We start from the raw sequence: 20,603 nt of genomic DNA on the forward strand, positions 1-20,603 counted from the left end.
GCTTAGTTGAAGTTTTTTCTCATTTTTGATGTGATTGTAATAATCAATAATAAGAAGAACTATTATTATTAATTGAGTGGGGTAAGTTGAGCCAGTGGGTAAGTTGACCCATCTTGGCAACTGTACACTTTTACTGTCATGTGACAATGTATTTTGGAACCACCCATCATTTCTGCCAGACTGTGGAAAGGAGAGACACGTGGGAGGAGTGGAAGGCACCCTTTTACTTTAAAACCTGTTACTGGCTTTTCAAAGTAAAATTTTAAAATAAAAGATATAATGGCTGTTACATCAAAGCAAGTTTATCCAGGTCTAAAAATATTTTATGATGCATATAGGTGATTTAGTAACATAAAAAAAATGCAAATCATTTATGTAAATATTAGGCTCAACTAGTAAGTTAGCTATTTTTTTCCAAAATGGCAACTATGGGTAAAAGTGGGCCAGCACTTTAACTTACGCCACCATAAGGCACTCAAGTTAAATTATATATATATATATATATACGCCACATTTTGACTAAAATGTTTATTAGTTTCAGTGACATTTATTCCTTCATTCTAATTCATTTTTTATTTAATTTTACTCAACAAACTTTCTGTTTAGTCTGTTATTGAAAATGTAGCTTTGCTATTACAAGAATATATATATAATGTATAATGCTATTTTATAATATTTACCGTATTTAATAAAACAAATAAAGACTTTATGAGCATATAAGACAGTTGTTCAAAAAAAAACATTTTAAAAAAAGAAAAAAAGCTTAATTATTCCAAACGACTGGCCGGTAGTGTGTAAATCTGAATTATTACATTTCACAGTTTCTTTGCAGCACCTGATGATGATGCTAACCAGAATAATTTCAGATATTTAAATTTTAGTATGGTATTTTGGCGTAAACACTGGTTGCCCCATGCAACAGACTCTTATCTGTGATCATAGCGATGACATCCCAACAAACGTCGTCGTCTGCTGATGACGTGCGCGGGGTTTTCCGGGTGCGACGGCTTGAGATGTAGGCTAGCAGGCTAACCGAGAGTAACGTCAAAACACAGATACTCGCTGTTGACTAACGTCAAGAGTCAGAGGGTGGGAAGCGAACATGAAGGGGGTAAACGATTCATTTTACAAGGGGTGTTTCTGAAAGTGAAGTCGCCGCGATCTACATAGATTGAGATAGCTAAAAATAAAATGTCAACAACGCGGCCCCTCCTCGGGATGAAGCGAATCACCGAGGTAACCTGCACGGAGCCGCCGGGAGGCAGGCAGTCCCCGACCGCCAGCAGAACGCTGTCCGAGCCCCCCACCGTAGACGAGTTTACGGTACACGAGGACAAGCAGACAGAGCTGAGATGCAGCAAACCGAAGGTCGAACAGGTTTTCCAAGTGACATTTACGATTATTGGGCTCTTGGATCACACTGGAGCCCACGGAAGTAAGGCTTCCAGGCAGATCTGGCTCCAGCTGAAGGGAAAAAAGGAGGATGTGTCGAAAGCAAAGGTAAATGGAAGTAAATTGTGAAGATGTTCGTCTTAAACAATGTTGTTGCTTGTTTTTTTGTTTGTTTTGTTTGTACTGACAGAGGAGAAATAGATGAACTTAACGCAACTTAAGTTGCAACGTAATAGCTGGTGGAAGCTGATGTCAGAGTGAACTGACAGCCACATGTTTGTCTTTATTTGACATTTAAACAAAGGCCGTTTGTGTCCTCACAAAAATTATTTGATCAATCTTTTTTGTGTTTTATTTATTTGCTTGGGTCAAGTTTGTCTTGCAAGTGGTGGACAGCCAATGATTACAGAGCGCTTTGAAACTGTCACTCTGCGGCACTCACATATGCTGATCCAGACCAGCATTTAGTCTTTACATTTCTTGATCATATGCTTTTGGAACTGGAACTTTGAGCCAAGAAGATAAACGGTACAATTTGTCCTTTTTTGTTTGAAACTTAAATTAATTGATTACTTAATTATTTCCTAATGAACTCGTGTTGAAAAGTAAAATCACACTCACATTCATTATGTAGCATGGCTGTGATTCATACCTGTGAATCACACTGGCCAAATCCCAGCTGTGCTGAATAACCCATCACAATTTTGCTTTATGATGTCATTTGGGAATAACTGTTGCCAAACCACATCGATCCATTATTGCCAGTGTGAACGATTGTGTTTCGGTGCATTTCCTAAAGTCTCAGCTGACAGAAACACATTAGTAAGCTATCACACATTTACAGAGACTGGACATTTTCACACAGATGTTTCCCGTTAACAAGGTGTCGAAAAAATAAATTACCAAGACGGCAACAAAAGACGTGGTTTTTTTACTGAACACATGTGGCGTCATCGCCTAGTTCTGACATGCCATTGTTTGCAATTCTAGTTAGATCTAATAAGGAAATTAAAGCCATCAATGCCAGTAAACCTGGAATATCCTTATTGTTAAACCATGAAACGGAAACCACTCAGTGGATGTGTTTCGCCACCATGTGCACTTCCCCTTTATCGAAACATTTTGAATATTTCTAATACTTTTTCACAGGTATAAACATTATAACCACAAAACTGAAGCGTCAGGGATTTTTTGTGAAATCACATGGACAGGCAAGAAGCTGTTGTCTCCACATCTTACTGACTTTTGAATATCTCTTCCCGTTTAAAATAAAATAACAGATATGAGCCGGTATCTGCTTTTTATCCAAACTATGTCATGAATTTTCTCATGAGTCTTTGACGGAGATCTGTTTGCTTAGTCAGGACAAGACGGGAGGCCCCCAGTGTATTTCACTTTCGGTTTTAGTTACTACTCGGAGTAGTGACTTTTAACTTGGTGTCATTACTGGTACTGTATATGAGTATTTCTTTTACCGTAACTTGCTCGCTCAGATCAAAGAAATAAAAAGTTCAGCAAAGATGTGGCAGAATGGTCCACCCCAAGGGGTTCCTGTGTTGTTGTTTCTTTCGAACTAGTAGCTATTTGCTTGTACAGGCGCACACACCCACTCAAAGCCACGTAATCATATCCATATCATGTCTTTTAAGTTAAAGAAACCCTATCTCCATTGTTTTATCCAGATAAGTGTGTTTTAAAATACAGCACTTTTAGGGCTCCACGATTTTTGGAAATAAGGTTATTCTGATTTAAAAAAAAAAAAAAAAAAAAAAAAAAAAAAGCATAGTGTCCTACTTGCATGCTTAGGTATTTATTCATACTTTCGTTGATATGATAATGAGCATGTGGAATCTCCCTAGAAAGATGATGTAGCTCTTGGTCATTTGGTCCCTCAAGGCAAATCATATGTACATGCTAGTTTAAAATAATGAAACCAGTTTGACTTGTTTTCTTCTGGGAATAATCATTCTAGAGTAGTGTGCTTGTGTTGTCATGTTTCCCTGCTCCTTGTAAAAGTGAAGTTTTCTATATTTCGCAATGTATGTGTTGCAATCAAGTCCTGCTGTGTTTGTTTTGCAGGAGTATGTGAAAGGCCTATGTGACCCAGAGCTTCAGAAGGAAGAATGGTACCCTGTGGACATGCATTGCATTTTTGCCGGTGCTCGTGGACTCTTTTTAGACCGGCTGCTTAGAGACACAAGTGCAGAGGTGCAAGTTTTGGAGCCGGGCCGTCTAAGGTTGAGCGGGAGCGTGGAGGCTGTCGTCATGGCTCAAAGTCGCATTCAACAGTTTGTCGCCCTCTTTCAAGAGAAGCGAAGCTTGCCGGCTGACAGAGAGCCTATAGTTAAGCGCACTTTTAAGACTTTTGTAGAAGACCGGGCTGATAAATATGCCATGGAGCTGCTTTTGCTGCCTAGTGCCCTCAAAGAGGAACTTTTGGGCTTGGCCCAAAGCCCTACACAGCCTATAGCTATCATAGACCTTGAGCAGGACCGCTCCCAAACTAGCACACCCGTAACAGACCTCTCCAACCGTATTCTTGACGCCACTTTTGAGGATAAAACCGCAAGTCCTGCGACCACTCCTGATGTTATGCCTGGTCTAAATGGTCGTCCTTGCAACAAGCGGCGGTCCTCTGAAAGCGAGCAGAGGGACACTAAGAGACAATACTCATTGGAAAGGAGAGAAGAAGAGCAGTTAGAAGAGCGACAACGAGAGCGAGAGCGAGAGCCAAGTCAAACTTGGACAGTTACGTCTTCAAAAGGGATGCTAGCAGCTAGTGAATCGACGAATGAAAGTGAGGCGGTGAGTCCAGAGACTAACTTGCGCTGTCTTGTAAACTTCTTCCGAACTATGGGCTACCAACAGGAGGTGGTGGAGCGGGTGGTGCGTGAGACGGGGCAGACAGAGGACACGTTTTTACTTCTGGAACGAATTGTGGAAGAGACTCAGAAGAGCCAAGGAACACAGCGCACTTCTCGGACACCTGATCCGTCCCCCTGCGCAAACGCCTCGTCCACATCTACCTGCATCAGGCTCAAAGACAAAGAACGTGCGCAGATGCGAGCGCTCGCAGAAATCAAGTGCAAAGAAAACATTAGACCTCCTAGCACTAACGGCATAGGTCAGAAGAGCCAGACAAGCAGCGTGCCACTGGTTTCTACCACACTTAAAAGAAACAATGGTGCGCAGAATGACGTGTGTGAAGTGATCATCATTGACGATGATGATAACGACTTCCCAGAAACAGAGAGGAAGCCCAGAATGGCTACACTTGATTTGAAATCAGAGCCCCGGTTTGATTACTTGCCCCGTGGTAGCTCTCAAACAATGGTTCCAGTGAGGATGGAGAGTGTGACGAATCTCCGCAGCTCCTCTCAAGGCCCTCCCCTCCGGAGCACCGACACACGACCAGGATGTTCTTACCAGACGCTCCCTGGACGGGCGCCTTTACCTCGTTCTGAGGCACATAGCACTTCTAAACCTGCACCCCTCACTGGCATGTCTCGTTTCCAGCAGTCCCTGAGAACCCCCTACCGACTAGTCCTACAAAATGAACCGGGCTGCACTGATCTGCGACACATCATCATCGATGGGAGCAATGTGGCAATGGCGTAAGTCTCCATTAGATTTTGTCATTTTGCGAGGCAGTGACCGTTCTCCTCCTTTAATGTGAACGTGAAGGAATAACAGTAACAGTAAATTTGGTGTGCGTTTTAAGCTGGAATACACTGCAAGTCTTTTGCCCAGATTTTGGTTCCAATTTGCAATCAGAAATTTTTAAACAGTAAAATTTTAAATGTTAATAAGAAGTCTCTTCTGCTCACCAAGGCTGCAAGTCAGCAGCCATATCACCCTGCAGCCCAAGACTGGTTGCCTATTGAAGCTAAGCAGGGTTGAGCTTGGTCAGTACCTGTATGGGAGACCAGAGGATTTAGTGAGGCCAGCAGGGGGTGCTCACCCTGTGGTCTGTGTGGACCCTAATGCCCCAGTGTAGTGACGGGGACACTATACTGTCAAAAGAGAAGCGTCATTCGGATGAGACGTTAAAACTCTCTGACTCTCTGTGGTCTTTAAAAATCCAGGATGTCCCTTGAAAAGAGTAGGGGTGTAACCCCGGCATCCTGGCCAAATTTGCCCATTGGCCTCTGAACATCATGGCCTCCTAATCATCCTCATATTCTGATTCTGATTGGCTTCATCACTCTGTCTCCTCTCCACCAATAAGCTGGTGTGTGGTGGGCGTTCTGGCACAATATGGCTGCCGTCACATCATCCAGGTGGATGCTGCGCACTGGTGGTGGTTGAGGAGATTCCCCCTTCTGTGTAAAGTGCTTTGAGGGCCCAGAAAAGTGCTATATAAATGTAAGGAATTACTATTATTATTATTATTATTATTAGTATTAGTATTAGTATTATTATTGAGACAAAATACAGCAAAGCAGTAATATTGTGAAATATTTTTACTATTTAAAATAACTGCTTTCTATTTGCTTATTTTGAAATATAATTTATTCCTGTGATCAAAGCTAAAAATTTGTCAGCATTTATTTGAAATACAGCACTTTTGTAACATTATACACCTAAACCTTCTAGCACTAATGGCATACGTCAGAAGAGCCAGACAAGGGCCCAGAAAAGTGCAATATAAATGTAAGGAATTATTATTATTATTATTATTATTATTATTATTATTATTATTGAGACAAAATACAGCTAAGCAGTAATATTGTGAAATATTTTTACTATTTAAAATAACTGCTTTCTATTTGATTATTTTGAAATATAATTTATTCATGTGATCAAAGCTAAAAATTTGTCAGCATTTATTTGAAATAAATGCTTTTGTAACATTATACACCTATACCATTCAAAATTTTGGAGTCAGTAGTATATATTTTTTTTTTTTGGAAAAGAACTAATAGAAATTAATACTTCTATTTAGCAAAGAAGCTTTTAATTGGTCAAAAGTAGTGTTAAAGACATTTATAATGTTACAAAAGATTTGTATTTCAGATAAATGCTTCTGAGCTTTTTTCATCAAAGAAACCTGAAAAAAAATTCTACTCAGCTGTTTTCAACATAATGATGCTAAATGTTTTTTATACAGCAAATCAGAATATTAGAATGATTTGTGACTGGAGCGATGATGCTAAAAATTCAGCTTTGAAATCACAGGAATAAATGACATTTGAAAATATATTAAAATAGAAAATAGTTGTTTTAAATAGTAAAAATGTTTCAGAATTTTACCATTTTTGCTGTAACTTTGGATCAAACAAATGCAGGCTTGATGAGCAGAAGAGACCACTTTAAAAAACTTGTAACTGTTCAAAAACTTGCACAGACTTTTTTTTTTTTTTTTTAGCTTTAGACTACGATTCCAGCCAGATGTTTAATATTTTAGTTTGCTGTGTGCAGAACAACTTGAAGGCTGTTGCTGAAAGTAGCAGTGATCCTCAACCATTTAGTTCATTATTCTTCATTATTTTTGGTGATTTTATATATTTGACATTAGCTAGCAAAGCAAGTCTACAAAAATCTCCCTACTTTGTCATTTCCAAATTGTAATGGCAGCTTTGAGGATTGTTTTTTTTTTTTTCAGTGGATAGTTCCTTTCTTTAGAGTACAACCAGTGATGGGAAGGTTAATAGAAATGTAGGCCTAATAGGTTACAGATTACAAGTTACCCTATTACTCAATTTCACTATATGTATACATAATGATATTATAATAGTCATCAGCCACCCAGTATTCTAGATTCCAGCCATCGAAAAAGTTTTAGAAGTTGGTTGATAGCACAAGTTACTATAAAACTCCCAAAATTACCAGAAAGCACCGTAAATGTAGACTATTGAAAGTCGTTTGAAAGCACAAAATTGTGGTGTGAAGAACAGACTGAAATTTCGTCCCGTTCCTCACACAGTCTTATAGCTCATAGCTTGAAGACTTGAAGGGGCTTGACAGATCCTTGTCATTGTTTGAAAATGAACATTTTGAAACTCAATGAAAAGTCATGATGATGAGTAAATGACCTAAACTTTAAATGATGCATTCATTATTTTGAGTTCAGCGTTTCAGTGATGCTTATATTATGAAACCATTGTGAAGGACAGGTGTGATTGATGCTTTTTTTGGAGACAGTTAGAGGGTGTGCGAAAATGTTCGGTGTTGTCGAGTGTGTAAGTGCCCTCAAAGGTTAAAGCAAGTCACTTCCAGTAAGCTCTGTGTGTGTTTATGAGCTCTAGTATGTAAGTGTTTGTGTTTGAAAACCTAAAACCAGGTGCAACCCCCTTTTTCCTTTCTGCATAGCAGTATCTGTCTTTCTCACTCACACCCCCTTTCCTCTCTCCCTCCCACGTAAAAAGGCAACCTCTCTGTGGGTCTCTCCCCTTGTCAGGCCCCTATTTTGCCCTTTAAGTGGCTTACTGGAGGTGACTTCACTTCTTAGAAGTACTGGAATGGAAACTGAGGTGTTACGTTGGGGTGAAGAGAAGAAACCCTTTTTAGACCCTACTAGTAAAGCCTCAGGATAGAAAGGTAAAACGTGGGATAAGGTGTCAGGTGGGATTTTTTTATACCGTAAGACCTTTACCTCAACAAATTACGTGGGCATATACTAGAAAGATGTGAAACACAGTGTATTCTTGACAGTTTTGAAGATATGTTCCCACTCAAATAATAACATGAAACAAAAGGCCAATGTGGAATGCGAAGGTGTCTTTAGCTACTCTAGAAAACAATCATTTAGAAAGTTATGGATTGCTGCAGAATGCTCATACCTCAGCTAATTATACCATATTATCCATGCAGAGCATTGAAGAGTCATTCTATCACGTTTAGCCAGTCTTGAAAGCAACAGCTCGCACAGGGTTTCTTATGGCTGATTTGTATGCTTGCGTTATATTTGAGATATCCTCAGGTGAAATCTTGTTGCCATAGCAGCTCAAATATGCAGTTACCAAAAACCAATGCTGCAGCAAAGAGGAAAGATCTCAGTATCTTGCAGTTGAAGATGAAAGTCACTGTGAAGGAGAGGTCAAAGGTCATGGACTGAAACTGGTGCAACGTATAGTGTAGTACCTGATCCTGCTGTAATGATGTTGCTTTGGCCTGGCACATATCCAGGATTTTGTTACAGTTTCATTTCTCATTTCACATTTTCTCAGGTTGTATGATTGTTTCGGAAGGAAATGTTCTTCACATCCATCTACAATTCAAGCAAATGGTACCTTCCCTTTTTTAAATGGAGATGCACATTACGCACGTGCAGCGCTTCTGCAAACGGAGAAACACATAAAGCTAGGCTGTATATATAATGAATGAATGGGCCTATACGATAAATATTTTGCAATACTATGCAGTGAGTAGCTAGTATGCAGAGTTTTGGTTTCATTCTTGTGTTGCGCGAAAGGAAGACGGCTGAAAGCGGCATCCTGTTTTTCTTTATTTTACAAAAGCACAAAGATTTTTATTGTGAATGTACACAAATAAAAGCAAACCGTTTACAGTTTCGATTATCTGTATAACTAGGAGTCGTTTTCCACGGAACAGCACACTCACCGACAGTTAAGCACTGCTAACTTGACAATGCAGCCTTTACATTATCATAATAAAATACCATCAGCCAAACATATGGATGAATCACATTTCTTATCGTTATCAATGTACTGCCGCAATATGCCAAACAATTTGTTTAATGTGGATATTGGAATGCGAGTGAACTACAAAACCAGGTTTACATAATAAATAATATTTTGGCATTCAGATCTCGAATATGGAAACATTTGGATTTGTGTCATATGAGAGACCCAACGTTAGTTTCAGTTTCGCTTTAGCCTAAATTAATTTGTTTTGGCTTGTCGTTTATATAGCCTAGCTTCTTATGTTTGTCTTTCTTGTTTTTTTCTGAATAGTTTTAAATTGCAAGGATTTTTTGTGGAGTGAGGGGAACTAAAATAGCCTAGCATATGTTTAACTGATTTAAATGAGTTTAAATGAGTATTAATCAGTCGGTTAACGGTTAACCGGTTAAAATGAGGATCCCTAGCGCCATTAGTTTGGTGATATGAAGTGGTTGCACTCAGTTGCTACTGGTTCTACCTATTGCTATTTTTACCGCAACATAACTCGGAAAATAAAATACTGATGTGATGCCACATTGTGCGGCTTTTGATTGTAATTTTTAGTCGAAAGGCAACAAGAGAAGTGATGTAAGTCTTCACTGTTTTCCTAGTGATAAGAAGAGGAGAAAAAAATGGGAAAGATGCCTGTAAACGAATAAAACTTCCTAAAGACGTGATGTCTTTGTTCTCTTTATTTTAGCCCTGATGCCTTTGAGGCTTAAGTAGATCACAGCCAGTGTTGGGGAAAGTTACTTTACAAAAGTAATTCATTGCAATTTTGCGTTACTCCCCTGAGAAAGTAACTAATTACACTACTTAGTTACTTTTTATGGAAAGTAATGTGTTGCGTTACTTTTGCGTTACTTTTTAAATCTGAGCAGAGCTTGCTTCTTTGTTTTTAATATAAAACAATTGTAATGTAAAAAGGCCTTTTACACCAAAAGTGAAATTAATTCACCTCAGGCTGAAAGAAAAGTACATTTATGCAGGAGATCACTCTTCAGCTATAAAAAAAAAAAAATGAAGCACAAATGTTAGTTTATCTAAAGTAATTTTTGCTTATTAGTATTGCAATTAGTGTGCATTAGTATTGAATTGCATCATCGAAGGTCAGCAGCAAAAACATTTGTTAATAAAATGGGATTAATACATAAAGGATATTTGTTTTATTTAACGTATTTCATTATTGCAGGGTTGAGTCATTTTCTGAGTTTGAATTTCACTGTTTTTATTCATTTTGAGAAATACTGAATCTGTTTTTTGTGAGTGAGATGAATTAATGCATGTTCACATTTAGTCTAGAATACAGTAACGTCATGTTTACTCCCAATTTCCCGACAGGAGACTTTATTTTGCAAGTTGTGTATTCTGAGTTGAAATTAAAAATTTGACAGCCCTAGTTCTGACAATAGGACAAATGTTTTTTTGAGCATTTACATCGTTATTACATAACGATTGTGCCCACTGTAGTCACATGGTCGGTCTGTACTGACCCAGTCAAGAGTCATTTCGGACAAAGGACTACCCTTACATGTCAATTCTTGAAGTTTCATACCTGTCCCATCAGTGCAAAATAATCAGGTCAGAGTCTACAGTCACTGGATAATATCTTCATATGGATGAGTTAGAGGTGAACCACATGGGTTTTTTATTTGGTGTTTTTTGTCAGAAATACAAGGGAGAAATGAAAGGTTTTTTTGCATATTTGGCAATTTACATTTCCAGACTGGGAAAGTTATCTGACTCTTTACGTCAGCAGTCGTTGATTTAGTAACACTTCCTGTTTAAAATAACTTTCTCTCGCAGTGGGAACTTCCCCGTGACCCCTCTGTGGTTCAGTTTGTGTGTCTCTGTGTGGACCGGCGGGGTGTGTAGACGGCTGCACATCTGTATGCGTGTGTCATTTTGTCTGAGCGTTCTGAATGGATGAAGATGTGCGTCTATTTTTGCACCCTTTTGCGTCAGTTGTGTTTAATCGAGAATTGGCGACTTAAAAGGAAGTAAAACATCTACCGCTGTTCTCAAATGCATTTACATGTGCACTTATCTCTCTATCTGTGGTAGATGCATTGTGAAATTGAATGCAGAGCTATTTCCTGATCAAGCAAATTGATATTCAGGAGGGAACTTTTGTCTTTGGTTAGTTCAATTTAGCATGTTTAAATGTGAATGTATTACACCTCTTATACCTTTTACTGCATACAGAATCCAATAATAAATGTTTACAAAACAGCAGTTTTCAGATGACCTCATTACATTGTGTGTTTAATTTTAGAAACTGGCATTATCTTAGTGATGTAGAGTTTTTATTCCAGTTCTGTCTAGCATGAGATTAAAAAAACAAGTCCATAAGTGAAAGGGCAAGTGGAAACATTGTTTTGCATGGTGGGCTACAGTATCCCACTCATTTTGACAAAACCAGTAGGTCCTCTAAATCTTCCATGTACACAGAACATGTTCATTCAGTGCATGTATGTCTACATACTGCTAAAATTGTATGAGTATTCAAAACTGGTTATAACCTTTGACCTCCCTGTTTGCTCTCACTAGACATGGACTCCATCGAATCTTTTCTTGTCGTGGAATCGCCATCGCTGTGGAGGCCTTCTGGCGCAGAGGGCACAGAGAAATCACTGTCTTTGTTCCTCAGTGGAGACAGAAAAAAGACCCCAACATCACTGGTAGGAACTCACTTTTCCTTCTGTCATTAGACCTGCAATATTTGGTTTCGAGTCCAAAATGTAATATATCGATATATTGTTACAGAACAACACTTTCTGACCCAGCTGGAAAACCTGCGACTCCTTTCTTTCACCCCGTCTAGAGAAGTATGTGGACAGAGAATTTCCTCCCATGATGACAGGTACGAGATCCAGCTGCTAAAAAGTCATATAGAATTTTTTTTCTGTCTGTTCCTCAACACATTACCAGACAAAATAGTATTTAGGTTGTGGCTTAGATTCATTTGCATATTAATTTTCAGTATGTTTCTGGAAATCACACAAATTTAGAAAGTACACACTTGGAGTGTATAAAAGGTGCACAAAAATAGAGATGTTGAAAAGTGCGTATATAGAGTTTACAAAAATAAAATTGATGTAAAAATACTCATACTGTGTATTGTCTCTTGTATCAGATATTTACAAACATATACACTACCACTTACTTTGAACAGTAAGGTTTTTTTATGTTTTTTAAAGAAGTCTCTTCTGCTCACCAAGCCTGCATTTCTTTGATCCAAAATACAGCAAAAGCAGTAATATTGTAAATTTTACTATTTAAAATAACTGCTTGCTATTTGAATATATTTTAAAATGTAATTTATTCTTGTGATCAAAGCTACATTTTCAGCATCATTACTCCAGTCTTCAGTGTCACATGATCCTTTAGAAATCATTCTAATATGCTGATTTGCTGTTCAAGAAATTTTTTTATTATTATTATCAGTATTTAAAACAGTTGAGTACATTTTTTCAGGATTCTTTGATTTGAAGCTTTTGTAACATTATAGACTATACCATTCAAAAGCTTGGAGAAATTATAGAAATTAGTACTTTTATTTAGCAAGGATGCTTTAAATTGATCAAAAGTGATGATAAGGACATTTATGATGTTGGGGTAATGATGCTAAAAATCCAGCTTTGAAATCACAGGAATAAATTGCATTTTAAAATATATTCAAAAAGAAATTAATTATTTTAAATAATTTTAAAAAAAAGTTTTTGCTGTGCTTTGGATCAAATAATTGCAGGCTTGGTGAGCAGAAGTGACTTCTTTGAAAAACATAAATCTTACTGTTCAAAAACTTTTGACTGGTAGTGTATTTACAGTGTGTGTCATCTATATTCTTATCTGGATGCCGATATGAGTACTTAAATTATATGTAGATATAATTTATGGTTATTTCAGGAGCAAGTGAGGATGAAATCTGCCCATAGTTTTATACACGCCCTTGGTTTTCTCTAAATATGAGCTTTTTCACAGGTTCCTACTTCATCTGGCTGAGAAGACAGGTGGAGTTATAGTCACCAATGACAATCTGAGGGACTTTGTGAACCAGTCAGAAGCATGGAGAAGGATTATTCAGGAGAGGTAAGAAGAACACCTTTACAGCACGATGTCCAGAAGACCATCAATGCTTTTTCACTACCAATTCAAAGTTTGGAGTCAGTTAGAAAGAAACAAATACTTTTATTTAGCAGCGACATATAAAACTGATCTAAACTGACAGTGAAGACATTTAATTTTTTGAATTGAAAAAAAAAATTCAATTCACAATTTTGATGTTTTTACTGTGTTTTTTTGATCAAGCAAATGCAGCCTTGGGAGCATAAGAGACTTCTTTTAAAAACAACAAAATCTTACTGACACCAGATTTGAACATTACTGAACATGGATGTGTTTTGTGTGCTCAGTTAATGTTTGAGCTCATTGTATGGTTTTTTTAGACTCTTACAGTTCACCTTTGTAGAAGATCACTTTATGATCCCAGATGACCCACTTGGAAAGAATGGACCTCACCTAGACGAGTTTCTATTTAAAGACCGTCGGTGAGTTCCAAAACAAACATCGTTGCAGCATTGTTGACTTAAAATAATACCCAGCAGTGGTTATCACACATTCCTAGTCTTTAAGCAGAAGAAAGCATTTGCTGTCCCCTTATAAGTTTTCTGTCCTTTCACAGAGGTAGTCCCCTAATGGCCACACCGAGGATAGACCTTCGGGCAACCCCGTCAGTATACGCCTCGGCAACGCAGTCCACAGCACATCCCCCTTCCCCTTCGCACTGGCCACACTCCGGACCTCCAGACTGGCACCTTCCCCGACCGTCCCCTTCTCCACCTCCACAGCGGTCGCCCTTAGAAACCACAGAGCTCAAGAGGAAGCTGTACGACATCTTTCCTGACCAAAAGCAGCGCATTGACCGTATCCTCAGCGACAACCCATATATGAGGGACCTGAATGCTCTATCAGGCCTTTTGCTGGGCTGATGCACTTTTACACACAAAATGTTTTCACTCTTGCGCATGGAGGTCATAGGGCTTTTTTTATTATTAAATAATACCGTGATGGAAAAGCGCTGCTACGAGCTTTTTTTTCAAGCATTTATTTGTTCCGCCAACTAATTTAGATATCCGGGGCCCTCCGATCGACTGCAAGCACAAACACCTAAGTTATAAATTGTTTAAGCGCTTTAAATATACGAGAATGTACAGTCCAGATGGCATATATTTTATGTAAATATCTGTGAAGAATATTCTTCCTTTCCTGTAAGTTATCCATTCAGAAATCTTTATTCTAAAAGGTGTTCCAGCTCCACAGTTGTTTTGAACTGGCTTTGCTTTAATTACTGCTGAAGGACAATTTTGATTTGCAGTTTTTGATATGATTGTGCTTTATTTCTGTTTTTGTAAATATTGACATTATTGAGCCAAACGAGTACTAGTTCCAGTCACTCAAAGTGCCCTACTGAAGTGCCCTGTCATCTGCTTGCAAGGATAAAATTGGTCATTTCCTGTTCACTAATTTTAGTTCCCGTTAACTTTGGTGATGGTGACAAGCTGGTTTGCTGTTTCTAGGAATCCCTGGAGACCCCCTGCATCACCCGAGAGACTGTGTAAAACGCTTAAATGGTTAGAAAAGTTTCCAGATTACTCAGTGACCCGGCACGTCCCTTCCTCTGCCCTGTTGTGCAAGTCACCGTCTTTTAATAGCAAACAGGAAACCAGAGCTGTCACTGATGTAAACCTTTGTCCCAGTTACAACCATCAGAGGGCGCTGTGGGATTACCAACCTCATCATGTAATGTAAGACTGAGGGCATGAATGACACGCAATGCACAGTTGTAAAACATGATGTCTTCTGTTCGAGCATCTTATTACCACTAAAGTGAATTTTCACTGTTATTGTTACTGCATCAACATTTCCCTGTCTCTGAAATATGTGTAGCGTTGGACTTTGTGAATTGGTATTCAATTTTGGGAATGAAAATGCATAGGCGTTGAACCCACGGAAGCGTCACAGACTCGGCAGGCACTGTGGGTATCTCACAGTATGGCTGCTGAAAACCTTTTGCTTTTTCTGGAAGGCAGTGTTAATAAAGGCCAATTATGTGTTTATCAGGACTTCTGTGGTTTGTACTTGTTTTGTGGTCTCATTTTGACATATATCAAACAAAACTAGCATGAATGGGTTTTTCAGGCCATAAAAAGGGCCTTAATAGCCTTTTCAAAAAACATGAGAGTAGCAAGTCTGAAATTAATAAAGTCATGGCATGTTGCAGACATTGCTAAAAGTAAGTATCTGCCTCTGTGTTTTCGTTTGGTTTTCTAGTACAGACATCCCTAAATGAAGATACATTTACTTTAGAAGCAAAAGTATGCTAATTTGTTTCCTTTTTGAAGTACACTACCAGCCAAAAGTTTTTGAACCGTAATATTTTTAATGTTTTTAAAGAAGTCCCTTCTGCCCATTAAGTCTGCATTTATTTGATCTGAAGTACAGCAAAGACAGTAAAATTTTGAAATATTTTTTACTATTTAAAATGACTGCTTTCTATTTGAATATATTTTAAAATGTAATTTATTCCTGTGATTTCAAAGCTAAATTGTCAGCATCATTACTTTCGTCACATGATCCTTCAAAAAATCATTCTAATACTCTTTGCTGCGTAAACATATATTATGTTGAAAACATAATAAAATAATGAGTAGAATTTTTTCAAGTTTCTTTAATGAATAGAAGGTTAAGAAGAACAGCATTTATCTGAAATTGTACTGAATAATACTGAGTCCAAGCTTTTGAATGGTACAGTGTATGATGTGGATAAATGTGGATCTTTGGATCTTTCTATTCATTAAAGAATCCTGAAAAAATGCACTCAATTACATTTTAAATAGTGATATAATAATAATGTTATTTATATATATATATATATATATATATATATTTATTTTTTTTAATTTTTTTTTTTTGTTTTTTTTTACTAACTAGCTGTATCTTTTAGCTTTTGCCAAATGGACATTACTTTGACACTCACCTCTATCCAATAACACATTTCTTCTTGATTGTACCACTGAAGCATACACTTTGTATAAAGCTACTTAGAAACGTTGACAAGTGCAACAGTAGGGGGCGACATCGCAGTTTCTTAAAAAGTGAGCTCATACAAATGCACTAATAGTGTTTTCTACGCATGTATGTGGATAGTAGATATAAGAGTAATGACGTTACGCTTTCGATTTTTTTTTTCTTTTTTTGCCTCTGCATGCATAATATCAAGTATATATAGTCTTTGAACCAACAACTTTGAATATATTCCAAACAGTTTCTTTTTTTTTTTTTTTACCCCATTTGAAGTATGGATGTCTTTCAGAACATACGAATGACAGTAAAGAGGCTTAGGAAACTAGTTTCTGGCAGCGTTACAGTAGGGGTGTCCCTGTCCTTCCTTTGTGACCTCACATGTCTCAGGTTCTCTAAAGTTGCGTAAAATGAGCAAACTAAAACCTACCCCATTATGCAAATCCTGCATGCCTTTAGCGGAATTTGACTGGTCAATAGATGCTGTTACACTGTTTGGGAAAAACGTCTTGACATTTGTGAAAGCATAATTGGGAATGTTTAAGACATTACGCATATGACGTGAGCTCTCACTGTTTAAGAATAGTGAGTTTTTAAACGTTTAATATGTTCCCTTTGTTCATTTGGTCTCTTTTTATCTGTTTCTATTTTGTTTCAGCATGTGTTTGTAATCAGCTTGAAGCATACAAACCATTAGCCACTGTTTAGTCATGATCGAAAAAGTGTTTTGAAGAAAATAGGGGCTCGATTGGGGAAGCCTTGACAGCACTTCCCAGACCTAAACAGTTCTGTTTCCCATCTGTTCCCACTCTGTCCCTTTTTCTGTCGGACACAGCGAGAAAAAACTTTCTTTGTTCGGTCATGGGCGGGTGGTTCAAATACCATCAACATTCCAGAAAAGCTCAGCATTTTCAGGAACACAGAGTTTCTCCTCCCCAACTGCTACCCTAAACCTACTGAAATTTCCACCATCTCCTTTAATCTCCATCTCCTACTTTCTCTTTCCCTTTTAGTTGGACGGTATGCTTACATAACTTGTCAAAGTAATCCCTACCAGCCCTCCCCCACTGTCCTGTACCCACTGGTTTAAGCTCAACTAGCAACGATGGGAGCACTAATATCTGCTGGGATTATCAGTGAGGAAGCCATACAGCCTTTAATCTTCAACCGTAAACATGCCAACATAAGGATCTTTATTGCACATAAAAGAAGCAAGATTGACTGAACAGAAGATCAGAAGAGATCAGCAAGTCATTCATAAGTCGCACAAGTATGCACGGAAACATTTGGTTCTGATAGACTTCATTGAATAGAGGCATTGTTAGCACAGATTATCATTAGCAGAGAGGCTGAAGCGACTTAGAGAATGTGGGTAATATTAGTTCCAGAGGAAAACATCATAGTCTAGATAGTTTGTGGTTATGGACTGTATCCAGAATTTACAAATAGAAACTGCGAGATCAAATGTTGCCTGAGCGCAAAGGCCAGTTTTATCTTTAGTTGGCTGTACATACTTTATTACTTTTTTTTGACTCAATAGTTGCCAAATTGTCTCAACATCTGCATCGTCTAGAATGTTTTTCTTTTTTTTTTCTTTTTTTTCAAAAGATGAAACATTATGTTTTAATTAAGAAAAATAATAGTATATAAAATGTAAGCAATAATATTTTTTTAAATAATAATAAAAGAAGTTAACATTTAGGAAATATATATATATATATATATATATGAATATGTATATACATATGCATATACATATTTCTTAAATGTATACATGTACGTGTGTGTGTGTTTATATTGCACAGTACACACAAATATATTATGTAAACAAACTTTTATTTTGGATGTGTTTCGTCACAATTAATCAATTTGACAGCAATACTGTTAAAATACAGTTTAATATCCCATTTCCTTTGAATTCCTTGTTTTGTTTTGTATACTTTTGTACATTTCCATAAAATATAACTGAATAGTCCTTAAATAATATTGATATTATTTATTATAATTCTATATGTACTAGTGCTGTCAAATCGATTAACCGTATCCGATAGAAAAGTTTGTGATGACATAATATATGTGTGTACTGTTTATATTCATATGTATATAGAAATACACACACATACATGTATATATTATGAAACATATGTAATATATATTTATATGTCTGTATAATATAAATCACATAAATATGAATATGTATATACATGAACATATTTCTTAAATACATGTATGTGTGTGTGTATTTATATATACATATAAATATACACAGTACACACATAAGTTATGCAAACACAAACTTTTATTTTGGATCCGATTAATCGTGATTAATCGACTTGACAGCACTAATATATACTGTTCAAATACAGTTTAATATCCTATTTCCTAATATCCCTATTTCTCGTCTTGTTTTGTATGTTTGTACATTTCCATAAAAATATAATTGAATAGTCCTTTAATAATATTCATATTAGTTATTATAATTATATATATACTAGTGCTGTCAAATCGATTAATTGCTATTATTCGCATTCAAAATAAAAAATTCTGTTTTCATAATATATTTGTGTGTACTGTGTATACACATACATGTGTATATTAAAGGAATATATGTAAAATATTTGTATTTATGTCATATATAAATATATGTATATACATAAATTTCTTGTATATATATATACACATATAGTGTAAACACAAACTTTATTTTGGATGCGATTAATCACAATTAATCAATTTGACAGCACTAATATATACTGTTAAAATACAGTGGGGGAATGGGTGGTGTTTTATTTATTGTTTCTTGTTGTGAAGTCTGTTTTATTATGCTTTGCACAAAAAAAAGTCTGATAATACACTTGAAAAAAAAATACAGTTATAGATATACAATGTAAACTTAATACAAGTACATTTTTCTCATTTTTAAATGGTCAGTGTAAATGGCCTATATGCATAAAAATAGATGCCTTCATATTTTAGGAATGTGGTCCCTTGCTATGTTATTATCATATTTGAGAGTCTAGAAAGTTCGAAGCCCCCTGTTGTAGAGTAAATCCACTTACTACATTATGTCACACACAAGTAAATGCAATGAGTTTTATATAATGTGAAGAAGTTTGCTGACAAGGCAGTTTCAAACAGTAATGTAGTGAGAGCAAGAGTACTCTGGGGTTTTAACACACTGGGAGAGAGAAAAATAGACTGTGACTAAATACTGTTTTGAATCATCAGTGTGGCACACTGGTTGCTCCCGTGGCTAAAGGAGGGGCCACTCCCATTCCTCCATCTGCTGCAGAGCTGTAAACAATGATGTCATTTCCTCTCAAGGGCTGAGTTGGCAATTTCAGTAGCTTAAAAGAGCGCAGGGCTAATTTATAGTAAGAGTACTACTGTGCCATTTCACAGTCAGTTATTTTGATTGCACTAATCTAAGCCTGTTGAAATATGCCTGTCATGTATCTCTAACAAATGACTCATAATTAGTCATTATTAATATACAACTACAGGTGTGGCTAGGCAATGCTTCATCTTTACTGACACAGTTCCAGAGGCGTGTCTAGTCTGCAGTCATAGACAGTGATGGGACTTTTGTATTAGTAGTACGTTTCGGTTCTATCGACAGACATGCATTTTCTTTTCCATCGCCATGATATGATCAGCATATTATACACTCACCTACTTTCCACACCTGTTTTACACAATGTAGGTAAATACAGTGGTTGTCTATTACTGATGACTGCTAAAGTCTGACAGAGGTATGAATAATTTGTGTTGTTTTCCTACCATCTGTAACTATGGACAGCAAATATGGAAAAAACTGCACGCACCATTGAATGGTAATGTACCATCATTTTTGAAATATCACGTGAACATGAAAATGTAAAAAAAAAAAACTGAAGATATACTGTAATAATTTAGCTGAATTTTCCCAATATATAAATAATTACACCACTATGTTCCTGTGTTGTAGTAAAGAAATTTGCTTCACTGTATCATTATTTATTCACTGTACAGTGTGTATAGAAGGTGTGCAAATTTTTCCACGACTCATAAAACAAACAGCACCGGCGTTGGGATTGACTTTGATATAATTGCACTAAACCACTCCGTTCTGACACGTAGAAGACTTTACAGTGGTCACCAGTAATACAATAGGACACCTAGCAGTAGTACTCAGTGACAGGTAAAGGTATCTCTGTTAATTCTAGACAGGGAACTCTCAGGAGTCCTCCATCAATAAATAATTTAAAAACATTTAAGTAGACAGACAGTAAAAAAAATAGACTAACAAGGCAAAAGGAACTATTTGTTTAATTACATCATGTCACGGACTATTTATATCATGGACACGCCTTTATTACACAAGTGCTCAGGTGGTCTTATTGTTACCTTTATGCACAAAGACTTCTCAAGTGAAGTATTTTGTTGATGTCCTCTTTGAATAGGATCTTTTTTTTTACAGAACTGATAGGAATTTGGTAAACAAAACAATAAAAAATAGTTTTT

The 20,603-nt window shown here is 36.8% G+C and overlaps 1 protein-coding gene across 1 annotated transcript; it reads left to right on the forward strand.

Moving 5' to 3' along the window:
• The first annotated feature begins 970 nt into the window (after positions 1-970).
• Positions 971-15,136, forward strand: n4bp1 (nedd4 binding protein 1). The gene is made up of 7 exons (XM_051135390.1): positions 971-1,500; positions 3,472-5,006; positions 11,568-11,698; positions 11,784-11,880; positions 13,002-13,109; positions 13,466-13,567; positions 13,702-15,136. The coding sequence occupies exons 1-7, from the start codon at positions 1,192-1,194 to the stop codon at positions 14,006-14,008; spliced, it is 2,589 nt and encodes an 862-aa protein (XP_050991347.1). The 5' UTR covers positions 971-1,191; the 3' UTR covers positions 14,009-15,136.
• Positions 15,137-20,603: the final 5,467 nt, after the last annotated feature.

This window comes from Labeo rohita, chromosome 18 (genome assembly GCF_022985175.1).
Source record: "Labeo rohita strain BAU-BD-2019 chromosome 18, IGBB_LRoh.1.0, whole genome shotgun sequence".
Lineage (NCBI taxonomy): Eukaryota > Metazoa > Chordata > Actinopteri > Cypriniformes > Cyprinidae > Labeo > Labeo rohita.

Excerpts from the sequence above, each read along its gene's own strand:
- n4bp1 (XM_051135390.1), top strand. The coding sequence starts at position 1,192 with ATGTCAACAACGCGGCCCCTCCTCGGGATGAAGCGAATCACCGAGGTA. Across the intron at positions 1,501-3,471 it reads AGGATGTGTCGAAAGCAAAG|GAGTATGTGAAAGGCCTATG; the intron begins GTAAATGGAAGT and ends TTTGTTTTGCAG. Across the intron at positions 13,110-13,465 it reads AGAAGGATTATTCAGGAGAG|ACTCTTACAGTTCACCTTTG; the intron begins GTAAGAAGAACA and ends TGGTTTTTTTAG.